We start from the raw sequence: 14773 nt of genomic DNA, 5'->3' as shown, positions 1-14773 counted from the left end.
GTTAGCAGTTAGCTGTAAGTTAGCTGTAAGTCAGCAGTTAGCTGTAAGTTAGCAGTTAGCTGTAAGTCAGCAGTTAGCTGTAAGTCAGCAGTTAGCTGTAAGTCAGCAATTAGCTGTAAATTAGCTGTAAGTTAGCTGTAAGTTAGCTGTAAGTTAGCAGTTAGCTGTAAGTTAGCTGTAAGTCAGCAGTTAGCTGTAAGTTAGCAGTTAGCTGTAAGTCAGCAGTTAGCTGTAAGTCAGCAGTTAGCTGTAAATTAGCTGTAAGTTAGCAGTTAGCTGTAAGTTAGCTGTAAGTTAGCAGTTAGCTGTAAGTTAGCTGTAAGTCAGCAGTTAGCTGTAAGTTAGCAGTTAGCTGTAAGTTAGCAGTTAGCTGTAAGTTAGCAGCTAGCTGTAAATTAGCTGTAAGTTAGCAGTTAGCTGTAAGTTAGCTGTAAGTCAGCAGTTAGCTGTAAGTTAGCAGTTAGCTGTAAGTCAGCAGTTAGCTGTAAGTTAGCAGTTAGCTGTAAGTTAGCAGTTAGCTGTAAGTTAGCTGTAAGTCAGCAGTTAGCTGTAAGTTAGCAGTTAGCTGTAAGTCAGCAGTTAGCTGTAAGTTAGCTGTAAGTCAGCAGTTAGCTGTAAGTTAGCAGTTAGCTGTAAGTTAGCTGTAAGTCAGCAGTTAGCTGTAAGTTAGCTGTGAGTCAGCAGTTAGCTGTAAGTTAGCAGTTAGCTGTAAGTTAGCAGTTAGCTGTGAATTAGCAGCAGATGCTAGCAAACAATGCTTTCTCATCAGCAGTAATGGACCAAGCCGGAGATGTGCACAGCGTAACTCGTAGTAATGCATGTGAACCGTTAATTACTGCGTTTAAACATTTTGGATATATTAACCTCATTAAACAGTTGTACCTGGAGACCTCCATCTTTATCAGAAACATGCCGATAATGTAACGTTAGCACAGCGAGAGTGAGGAGAGGACCGGTGTTGTGTTGGAAACACAGCTGCAGGTTGTCTGAGTCACAGATCGTCATTACTTCCATGTTCCACCCTCCCCTGGGAGTGGGTTAGAATTACTGTGCATGGTTCAGTCCACATGGCAGCAGCTCAGAGGTTTAACGTGAACACGGCCTGATGGAAACCCTTCTAATATGATGCCACCTACATATTTACAACCAACCACCAGAACCAGAACCAGAGCCAGGACTGGGCTGGGCTGGAGCGTCAGGACCATTAAGAACATAAAGGTGAAGCCTGGTAGAAGCTCTTCATAGCGTTGCTTTGTTCTGATGAACTTCAGACTCGCATGGACCAAACAAACGGACTCTCAGACAAACTGCTGGGATACATCTTTAGCTTTTAATTACAAGAGCTCAGCCGATAGTTTTGATCAGAACCGCACAGCGATGTTACATTTGAACCATTACAGTTTTACGCCTTGGGTTGAGTGGCGCTGAAGGCTGTTTCTACATCCCCTCCGACACGTTCTCACCGGCTGCTTTGGTTCTTTATGGAACATCTGGAGCTGTCCCAGAACATCTACTGCCACCACACCGATTCTCCGTGTTCTGGAGCCACTGCTGACGGTTGAAGCACATCACAATAACCCCCCCCCCCACAGATGAGTTACAAGCAAGCAACTTTATATCTTGCTGCTCCATATGGATAAATTCTGGGATGCCCTGCATGCTACAGGCGGCTGCTTCATGCATCTTTCTGGCTGCTGGAATCACTTAAAGAGATGAGAATAAAAACCAGAAGTCAGGAGCTTTTACACAGATCTGTGGTGTCAGCGGCCCCCGTTTGAGAGCTGAGACATCTCCAGCTGTTGGGACTTTGGAATGGAAAATGATCAGAGAACCACACATTTCACGTTACATCAGTCAGTTTTGGTCGGTTTGGCATCAGACGGCGGCGCGGCCCTAGCTGCTGATCTTGGTCAGCATCTTGTTGATGGCCTGTTTGACGTGTGTGGTGGAGCTGCGGCGCCTGGCCTTGCCCTGGACTGCTTTGCGGCGTCTCACCTCTCTGCAGAGCTCGTGGAAAGCCTCGGCCACCACGCCACCCTCGTCGGCGCACGCCGAACATTCGTAGAAGGCGCACGCCATTTCGGCCGCCAGGCGCTCTCCCTCCTCTGTGGCGACCTGCCGGACGTGGTCCAGGTCGGACTTGTTGCCCACCAGCACCAAAGGGACGTTCTTCGGCTTCTTCACCTCCTCCAGGAGACTTCGAATCGGGGCCACCTCCTCAAAGCTTCCCCGGTCTGTGATGTCATACACGATGACGAAGCCGTCGCCCCAACGCATGTGACCTTCCTTCTGCTGGACGTCCTCCTGTGATGGGGAAGAGAAAACGGTGATGAAGCATGGCGGTGGTGGTGTCATGGTGTGGGACGGGTTTTTCTACAGTGAGCACAGAGTAAAGTTAACTGGATCTGTGTCACGCTGCAGCTTCAGAGGGTCATAGAGTCTTAAATATGGTGGAAGGACCTGAGGGCAGCGGGTCGAACCCCACGGAACCGAGCTCCAGCTCCCCGGAGCGGCCCCACAGGACGGATCAACAGCTGCTGAAGCCTTCAGTTAATGCTCCCCCAGCTGAAAAAAGGGTTTGCTTCAGCCGCCCTCAGGTGTGTGGCGTTGACTCATTTCAGCAGTTTGTGGAAGTCTGTGAACACTTTAAATCGTTCAGAGACGCAGAGGATTTGTGGCTTTTTGTGTGGATCCTGTTTTAAAGGCTGGTATTAAAAGCTGGAGGGAAATGTCACGGTTAGTGTAAAATCAGACGCTTTAACTGGCTAAATGTCCTTTTCCCGGGCGCTGAACACCGAAGCTCTGAGGCAGTTTGCTTCCATCACTGTAACACTGATACTGCTCAGTGGCCGACGTTCTTCATGCTCTCACACCATCTCAAGCCATTAATTAAATTCTGCAGCCAGACGAACAGTCAGGCTCCTCATCTGGTCCCGGGGAGGCAGAAAAGGACCCGCTCAGTGGCAGCAGAACCCGCCTTAAAACCTGACAGACTGATCTCATCGTTTTTATCAGGTGAAACACATGAGACCGACGTCTGAAGCAGGGACCATCAGGAAGACTCAGCCTGCACGGCTCATAGGCCTGAGATCCGCTGCAGGGAAACATTCAGGCCTCCTGCCAGCAGAAAATAGAGTAATGAGACGGAGATGAGGAGTGGCAGCCTCCAGCAGAACACCTACGCAGCACTGCAGCATATTTACCTTCAGCCTGAGGACTGAAGCTCTGCCTCACGGTCAGAGCTGCTGTTAGGCTGCAGGATCTGTCACATCCACCCATCCATCCCCTCGCATCCATCCACTCACATCCATCCACTCACATCCATCCATCCACTCACATCCACCCACTGACATCCATCCACTCACATCCATCCACTCACATCCATCCACCCACTCGCATCCATCCATCCACATCCATCCACTCACATCCATCCACATCCATCCACTCACATCCATCCCCTCGCATCCATCCATCCACTCACATCCATCCATCCACATCCATCCATCCACCCACATCCATCCACCCACTCGCATCCATCCATCCACATCCATCCAATCACATCCATCCATCCACATCCATCCACTCACATCCATCCCCTCGCATCCATTCATCCATCCACATCCATCCATCCACATCCATCCACTCACATCCATCCACATCCATCCATCCACATCCATCCACTCACATCCATCCAAATCCATCCATCCACATCCATCCACTCACATCCATCCACATCCATCCATCCACATCCATCCACTCACATCCATCCAAATCCATCCATCCACATCCATCCACATCCATCCACCCACTCGCATCCATCCATCCACATCCATCCATCCACATCCATCCATCCACCCACTCACATCCACCCACTCGCATCCATCCATCCACATCCATCCATCCACATCCATCCACTCGCATCCATCCACATCCATCCATCCACATCCATCCATCCACATCCATCCACTCACATCCATCCACTCACATCCATCCATCCACATCCATCCATCCACCCACTCACATCCACTCACATCCATCCATCCACATCCATCCACATCCATCCATCCACATCCATCCATCCACTCACATCCATCCCCTCGCATCCATCCACTCGCATCCATCCACTCACATCCATCCACATCCATCCACTCACATCCATCCACATCCATCCACTCACATCCACCCACTGACATCCATCCATCCACTCACATCCATCCACCCACATCCACCCATCCATCCCCTCACATCCATCCACTCACATCCATCCACTCACATCCATCCATCCATCCACTCGCATCCATCCACTCACATCCATCCACTCACATCCATCCATCCACCCACATCCATCCACCCACTCGCATCCATCCATCCACATCCATCCATCCACATCCATCCACTCACATCCATCCCCTCGCATCCATCCATCCACATCCATCCATCCACATCCATCCATCCACATCCATCCATCCACATCCATCCATCCACCCACTCACATCCACCCACTCGCATCCATCCATCCACATCCATCCATCCACATCCATCCACTCGCATCCATCCACATCCATCCATCCACATCCATCCACTCACATCCATCCATCCACATCCATCCATCCACCCACTCACATCCACTCACATCCATCCATCCACATCCATCCATCCACATCCATCCATCCACCCACTCACATCCACTCACATCCATCCATCCACATCCATCCACATCCATCCATCCACATCCATCCATCCACTCACATCCATCCCCTCGCATCCATCCACTCACATCCATCCACATCCATCCACTCACATCCATCCACATCCATCCACTCACATCCATCCCCTCGCATCCATCCATCCACATCCATCCATCCATCCACATCCATCCACTCACATCCATCCACATCCATCCACCCACTCGCATCCATCCATCCACATCCATCCATCCATCCCCTCACATCCATCCATCCACATCCATCCATCCACCCACTCACATCCACCCACTCGCATCCATCCATCCACATCCATCCATCCACATCCATCCACTCGCATCCATCCATCCACATCCATCCACTCGCATCCATCCACATCCATCCATCCACATCCATCCATCCACATCCATCCACTCACATCCATCCACTCACATCCATCCCCTCGCATCCATCCATCCACATCCATCCATCCCCTCGCATCCATCCACATCCATCCACTCGCATCCATCCATCCACATCCATCCCCTCGCATCCATCCACATCCATCCATCCACATCCATCCACTCACATCCATCCATCCACATCCATCCACATCCATCCACATCCATCCATCCACATCCATCCATCCACTCACATCCATCCCCTCGCATCCATCCACTCGCATCCATCCACTCACATCCATCCACATCCATCCACTCACATCCATCCAAATCCATCCATCCACCCACATCCATCCACCCACTCGCATCCATCCATCCACATCCATCCATCCATCCCCTCACATCCATCCATCCACATCCATCCATCCACATCCATCCATCCACTCACATCCATCCCCTCGCATCCATCCACTCGCATCCATCCACTCACATCCATCCACATCCATCCACTCACATCCATCCCCTCGCATCCATCCATCCACATCCATCCATCCATCCACATCCATCCACTCACATCCATCCAAATCCATCCATCCACCCACATCCATCCACCCACTCGCATCCATCCATCCACATCCATCCATCCATCCCCTCACATCCATCCATCCACATCCATCCATCCACCCACTCACATCCACCCACTCGCATCCATCCATCCACATCCATCCATCCACATCCATCCACTCGCATCCATCCATCCACATCCATCCACATCCATCCACTCACATCCATCCACTCACATCCATCCATCCACATCCATCCATCCCCTCGCATCCATCCACATCCATCCATCCCCTCGCATCCATCCACATCCATCCACTCGCATCCATCCATCCACATCCATCCCCTCGCATCCATCCACATCCATCCATCCACATCCATCCACTCGCATCCATCCATCCACATCCATCCACTCACATCCATCCACATCCATCCACTCACATCCATCCACATCCATCCACTCGCATCCATCCACATCCATCCATCCACATCCATCCACTCACATCCATCCACTCACATCCATCCCCTCGCATCCATCCATCCACATCCATCCATCCCCTCGCATCCATCCATCCACATCCATCCATCCCCTCTCATCCATCCATCCACATCCACCCATCCACATCCATCCATCCCCTCGCATCCATCCATCCATCCATCCACTCGCATCCATCCATCCCCTCGCATCCATCCATCCACATCCATCCATCCACTCGCATCCATCCATCCACATCCATCCACATCCATCCATCCACATCCATCCACATCCATCCATCCACATCCATCCACCCACTCGCATCCATCCACTCGCATCCATCCACTCGCATCCATCCATCCCCTCGCATCCATCCATCCACATCCATCCATCCACTCGCATCCATCCATCCACATCCATCCACATCCATCCACATCCATCCACATCCATCCATCCACATCCATCCATCCACATCCATCCATCCACATCCATCCCCTCGCATCCATCCATCCACATCCACCCATCCACATCCATCCATCCATCCACATCCATCCATCCACTCGCATCCATCCATCCACATCCACCCACTCGCATCCATCCACTCGCATCCATCCACTCGCATCCATCCATCCCCTCGCATCCATCCATCCACATCCACCCACTCGCATCCATCCACTCGCATCCATCCACATCCATCCATCCACATCCATCCACTCGCATCCATCCATCCACATCCACCCATCCCCTCGCATCCATCCATCCACATCCATCCATCCACTCGCATCCATCCATCCACATCCATCCATCCACTCGCATCCATCCACTCGCATCCATCCATCCACATCCACCCATCCCCTCGCATCCATCCATCCACATCCATCCATCCACTCGCATCCATCCACTCGCATCCATCCATCCACATCCACCCATCCACATCCATCCATCCCCTCGCATCCATCCATCCACATCCATCCATCCACATCCATCCATCCCCTCGCATCCATCCATCCACATCCATCCATCCACTCACATCCATCCATCCACTCACATCCATCCACATCCATCCATCCCCTCGCATCCATCCATCCACATCCATCCATCCACTCGCATCCATCCACATCCATCCATCCACATCCATCCACTCGCATCCATCCATCCACATCCACCCATCCCCTCGCATCCATCCATCCACATCCATCCATCCACTCGCATCCATCCATCCACATCCATCCATCCACTCGCATCCATCCCCTCGCATCCATCCATCCACATCCATCCATCCCCTCGCATCCATCCATCCACATCCATCCATCCACTCGCATCCATCCACTCGCATCCATCCATCCACATCCACCCATCCACATCCATCCATCCCCTCGCATCCATCCATCCACATCCATCCATCCACATCCATCCATCCCCTCGCATCCATCCATCCACATCCATCCATCCACTCACATCCATCCATCCACTCACATCCATCCATCCACATCCATCCATCCACATCCATCCATCCGCTCACATCCATCCATCCACATCCATCCATCCACATCCATCCACTCACATCCATCCATCCACATCCATCCACTCACATCCATCCATCCACTCACATCCATCAGCTCACATCCATCCATCCCCATCCATCCACATCCATCCATCCGCTCACATCCATCCATCCACATCCATCCACCCACTCACATCCATCCATCCACATCCATCCACTCACATCCATCCATCCACATCCATCCACTCACATCCATCCATCCACATCCATCCACTCACATCCATCCATCCACTCACATCCATCAGCTCACATCCATCCATCCCCATCCATCCACATCCATCCATCCGCTCACATCCATCCATCCCCATCCATCCATATCCATCCATCCACTCACATCCATCCATCCACATCCATCCACTCACATCCATCCATCCACATCCATCCACTCACATCCATCCATCCACTCACATCCATCAGCTCACATCCATCCATCCCCATCCATCCACATCCATCCATCAGCTCACATCCATCCATCCCCATCCATCCATATCCATCCATCCACTCACATCCATCCATCCACATCCATCCACTCACATCCATCCACTCACATCCATCCATCCATCCACTCGCATCCATCCACTCACATCCATCCATCCACTCACATCCACCCACTGACATCCACCCACTCACATCCATCCACTCACATCCATCCATCCACATCCATCCATCCACATCCATCCCCTCGCATCCATCCACTCGCATCCATCCACTCACATCCATCCACATCCATCCACTCACATCCATCCACTCACATCCATCCATCCACATCCATCCATCCACCCACATCCATCCACTCACATCCATCCATCCACATCCATCCATCCACCCACTCACATCCACCCACTCGCATCCATCCATCCATCCACATCCATCCATCCACATCCATCCATCCACATCCATCCATCCACATCCATCCACTCGCATCCATCCATCCACATCCATCCACTCGCATCCATCCACATCCATCCACTCACATCCATCCATCCACATCCATCCACTCACATCCATCCATCCACATCTATCCATCCGCTCACATCCATCCATCCACATCCATCCATCCACTCACATCCATCCATCCACATCCATCCATCCACTCGCATCCATCCACTCACATCCATCCATCCACTCACATCCACCCACTGACATCCACCCACTCACATCCATCCACTCACATCCATCCATCCACATCCATCCACATCCATCCATCCACATCCATCCCCTCGCATCCATCCACTCGCATCCATCCACTCACATCCATCCACATCCATCCACTCACATCCATCCACATCCATCCACTCACATCCATCCCCTCGCATCCATCCATCCACATCCATCCATCCATCCACATCCATCCACTCACATCCATCCACATCCATCCACTCACATCCATCCCCTCACATCCATCCACTCACATCCATCCATCCACATCCATCCACATCCATCCATCCACATCCATCCATCCACATCCATCCCCTCGCATCCATCCACTCGCATCCATCCACTCACATCCATCCACATCCATCCACTCACATCCATCCCCTCGCATCCATAAATCCACATCCATCCATCCATCCACATCCATCCACTCACATCCATCCACATCCATCCATCCACATCCATCCACATCCATCCATCCACATCCATCCCCTCGCATCCATCCATCCACATCCACCCATCCACATCCATCCATCCATCCACATCCATCCATCCACTCGCATCCATCCATCCACATCCACCCACTCGCATCCATCCACTCGCATCCATCCACTCGCATCCATCCATCCCCTCGCATCCATCCATCCACATCCACCCACTCGCATCCATCCACTCGCATCCATCCACATCCATCCATCCACATCCATCCACTCGCATCCATCCATCCACATCCACCCATCCACATCCATCCATCCCCTCGCATCCATCCATCCACATCCATCCATCCACTCGCATCCATCCACTCGCATCCATCCATCCACATCCACCCATCCACATCCATCCATCCCCTCGCATCCATCCATCCACATCCATCCATCCACATCCATCCATCCCCTCGCATCCATCCATCCACATCCATCCATCCACATCCATCCATCCGCTCACATCCATCCATCCACATCCATCCATCCACATCCATCCACTCACATCCATCCATCCACATCCATCCACTCACATCCATCCATCCACTCACATCCATCAGCTCACATCCATCCATCCACATCCATCCGCTCACATCCATCCATCCACATCCATCCACCCACTCACATCCATCCATCCACATCCATCCACTCACATCCATCCATCCACATCCATCCACTCACATCCATCCACTCACATCCATCCATCCATCCACTCGCATCCATCCACTCACATCCATCCATCCACTCACATCCACCCACTGACATCCACCCACTCACATCCATCCACTCACATCCATCCATCCACATCCATCCACATCCATCCATCCACATCCATCCCCTCGCATCCATCCACTCGCATCCATCCACACACATCCATCCACATCCATCCACTCACATCCATCCACATCCATCCACTCACATCCATCCCCTCGCATCCATCCACTCACATCCATCCACTCACATCCATCCATCCACATCCATCCATCCACCCACATCCATCCACCCACTCGCATCCATCCATCCACATCCATCCACTCACATCCATCCATCCACATCCATCCATCCACCCACTCACATCCACCCACTCGCATCCATCCATCCACATCCATCCACATCCATCCATCCACATCCATCCATCCACATCCATCCATCCACATCCATCCATCCACATCCATCCCCTCGCATCCATCCATCCCCTCGCATCCATCCACATCCATCCATCCACATCCATCCACTCGCATCCATCCATCCACATCCATCCACTCGCATCCATCCACATCCATCCACTCACATCCATCCATCCACATCCATCCACTCACATCCATCCATCCACATCCATCCATCCGCTCACATCCATCCATCCACATCCATCCATCCCCTCGCATCCATCCATCCATCCATCCACTCGCATCCATCCACTCACATCCATCCATCCACTCACATCCACCCACTGACATCCACCCACTCACATCCATCCACTCACATCCATCCATCCACATCCATCCACATCCATCCATCCACATCCATCCACTCACATCCATCCCCTCGCATCCATCCATCCACATCCATCCATCCATCCACATCCATCCACTCACATCCATCCACATCCATCCACTCACATCCATCCATCCATCCACATCCATCCACTCACATCCATCCATCCACATCCATCCATCCACCCACTCACATCCACTCACATCCATCCATCCACATCCATCCACATCCATCCATCCACATCCATCCATCCACATCCATCCCCTCGCATCCATCCACTCGCATCCATCCACTCACATCCATCCACTCACATCCATCCCCTCGCATCCATAAATCCACATCCATCCATCCATCCACATCCATCCACTCACATCCATCCACATCCATCCATCCACCCACATCCATCCACCCACTCGCATCCATCCATCCATCCACATCCATCCATCCATCCACCCACATCCATCCACCCACTCGCATCCATCCATCCACATCCATCCATCCATCCACTCACATCCATCCATCCCCTCACATCCATCCATCCACATCCATCCATCCACTCACATCCATCCCCTCGCATCCATCCACTCACATCCATCCACTCACATCCATCCATCCACATCCATCCATCCACCCACATCCATCCACCCACTCGCATCCATCCATCCACATCCATCCACTCACATCCATCCATCCACATCCATCCATCCACCCACTCACATCCACCCACTCGCATCCATCCATCCACATCCATCCACATCCATCCATCCACATCCATCCATCCACATCCATCCATCCACATCCATCCCCTCGCATCCATCCACATCCATCCATCCACTCGCATCCATCCATCCACATCCATCCACTCGCATCCATCCACATCCATCCATCCACATCCATCCATCCACATCCATCCACTCACATCCATCCACTCACATCCATCCCCTCGCATCCATCCATCCACATCCATCCATCCCCTCGCATCCATCCATCCACATCCATCCATCCCCTCTCATCCATCCATCCACATCCACCCATCCACATCCATCCATCCCCTCGCATCCATCCATCCATCCATCCATCCACTCGCATCCATCCACATCCATCCATCCACATCCATCCACATCCACCCATCCACATCCATCCATCCATCCACATCCATCCACTCGCATCCATCCATCCACATCCATCCATCCACTCACATCCATCCACATCCATCCATCCACATCCATCCATCCACATCCATCCCCTCGCATCCATCCATCCCCTCGCATCCATCCACATCCATCCATCCACATCCATCCACTCGCATCCATCCATCCACATCCATCCACTCGCATCCATCCACATCCATCCACTCACATCCATCCATCCACATCCATCCATCCACTCACATCCATCCATCCACATCCATCCCCTCACATCCATCCACTCACATCCATCCATCCATCCACTCGCATCCATCCACTCACATCCATCCATCCACTCACATCCACCCACTGACATCCACCCACTCACATCCATCCACTCACATCCATCCATCCACATCCATCCACATCCATCCATCCACATCCATCCCCTCGCATCCATCCACTCGCATCCATCCACTCACATCCATCCACATCCACCCACTCACATCCATCCACTCACATCCATCCATCCACATCCATCCACATCCATCCATCCACATCCATCCCCTCGCATCCATCCACTCGCATCCATCCACTCACATCCATCCACATCCATCCACTCACATCCATCCCCTCGCATCCATCCATCCACATCCATCCATCCATCCACATCCATCCACTCACATCCATCCACATCCATCCACTCACATCCATCCATCCATCCACATCCATCCACTCACATCCATCCATCCACATCCATCCATCCACCCACTCACATCCACTCACATCCATCCATCCACATCCATCCACATCCATCCACATCCATCCCCTCGCATCCATCCACTCGCATCCATCCACTCACATCCATCCACATCCATCCACTCACATCCATCCACATCCATCCACTCACATCCATCCCCTCGCATCCATAAATCCACATCCATCCATCCATCCACATCCATCCACTCACATCCATCCACATCCATCCATCCACCCACATCCATCCACCCACTCGCATCCATCCATCCACATCCATCCATCCCCTCACATCCATCCATCCACATCCATCCATCCACCCACATCCATCCACCCACTCGCATCCATCCATCCACATCCATCCATCCATCCACTCACATCCATCCATCCCCTCACATCCATCCATCCACATCCATCCATCCACTCACATCCATCCCCTCGCATCCATCCACTCACATCCATCCACTCACATCCATCCATCCACATCCATCCATCCACCCACATCCATCCACCCACTCGCATCCATCCATCCACATCCATCCACTCACATCCATCCATCCACATCCATCCATCCACCCACTCACATCCACCCACTCGCATCCATCCATCCACATCCATCCACATCCATCCATCCACATCCATCCCCTCGCATCCATCCATCCCCTCGCATCCATCCACATCCATCCATCCACATCCATCCATCCACATCCATCCCCTCGCATCCATCCATCCACATCCATCCATCCACTCGCATCCATCCACTCACATCCATCCCCTCGCATCCATCCATCCACATCCATCCATCCACTCGCATCCATCCATCCACATCCATCCATCCACTCGCATCCATCCACATCCATCCATCCACATCCATCCATCCACATCCATCCACTCACATCCATCCACTCACATCCATCCCCTCGCATCCATCCATCCACATCCATCCATCCCCTCGCATCCATCCATCCACATCCATCCATCCCCTCTCATCCATCCATCCACATCCACCCATCCACATCCATCCATCCCCTCGCATCCATCCATCCATCCATCCACTCGCATCCATCCATCCACATCCATCCATCCACTCACATCCATCCACATCCATCCATCCACATCCATCCACATCCACCCATCAACATCCATCCATCCATCCACATCCATCCACTCGCATCCATCCATCCACATCCATCCATCCACTCACATCCATCCACATCCATCCATCCACATCCATCCATCCACATCCACCCATCCACATCCATCCATCCATCCACATCCATCCACTCGCATCCATCCATCCACATCCATTCATCCACTCACATCCATCCACATCCATCCATCCACATCCATCCATCCATCCACATCCATCCATCCCCTCTCATCCATCCATCCACATCCACCCATCCACATCCATCCATCCATCCACATCCATCCATCCACTCGCATCCATCCATCCACATCCACCCACTCGCATCCATCCACTCGCATCCATCCACTCGCATCCATCCATCCCCTCGCATCCATCCATCCACATCCATCCATCCACTCGCATCCATCCACATCCATCCATCCACATCCATCCACATCCATCCATCCACATCCATCCATCCATCCACATCCATCCATCCACTCGCATCCATCCATCCACATCCACCCACTCGCATCCATCCACTCGCATCCATCCACTCGCATCCATCCATCCACATCCACCCATCCACATCCATCCATCCATCCACATCCATCCATCCACTCGCATCCATCCATCCACATCCACCCACTCGCATCCATCCACTCGCATCCATCCACTCGCATCCATCCATCCCCTCGCATCCATCCACTCACATCCATCCACATCCATCCACTCACATCCATCCCCTCGCATCCATCCACTCACATCCATCCACTCACATCCATCCATCCACATCCATCCATCCACCCACATCCATCCACCCACTCGCATCCATCCATCCACATCCATCCACTCACATCCATCCATCCACATCCATCCATCCACCCACTCACATCCACCCACTCGCATCCATCCATCCACATCCATCCACATCCATCCATCCACAT

General features: G+C 52.3%; 1 protein-coding gene across 2 annotated transcripts in view; it reads right to left on the bottom strand.

The window, feature by feature from the left end:
• Positions 1-1317: 1317 nt before the first annotated feature.
• The window catches only part of rerg (RAS-like, estrogen-regulated, growth inhibitor), a 60392-nt gene continuing 46936 nt past the window's right edge, over positions 1318-14773 (bottom strand). For both annotated transcript variants that reach the window (XM_072379117.1, XM_072379116.1), the window contains exon 5: positions 1318-2304. In XM_072379117.1, the coding sequence (XP_072235218.1) occupies positions 1894-2304 (411 nt within the window). In that variant the 3' untranslated portion in view covers positions 1318-1893. The remainder of the gene's footprint in view (positions 2305-14773) is intronic.

The sequence above is a fragment of the Leuresthes tenuis genome, unplaced genomic scaffold (assembly GCF_036924035.1).
Source record: "Leuresthes tenuis unplaced genomic scaffold, fLeuTen1.0.hap1 SCAF_35, whole genome shotgun sequence".
Lineage (NCBI taxonomy): Eukaryota > Metazoa > Chordata > Actinopteri > Atheriniformes > Atherinopsidae > Leuresthes > Leuresthes tenuis.
Note: the sequence above shows the minus strand (reverse complement) of the source record. Positions and strands in the feature narration are given on the sequence as shown.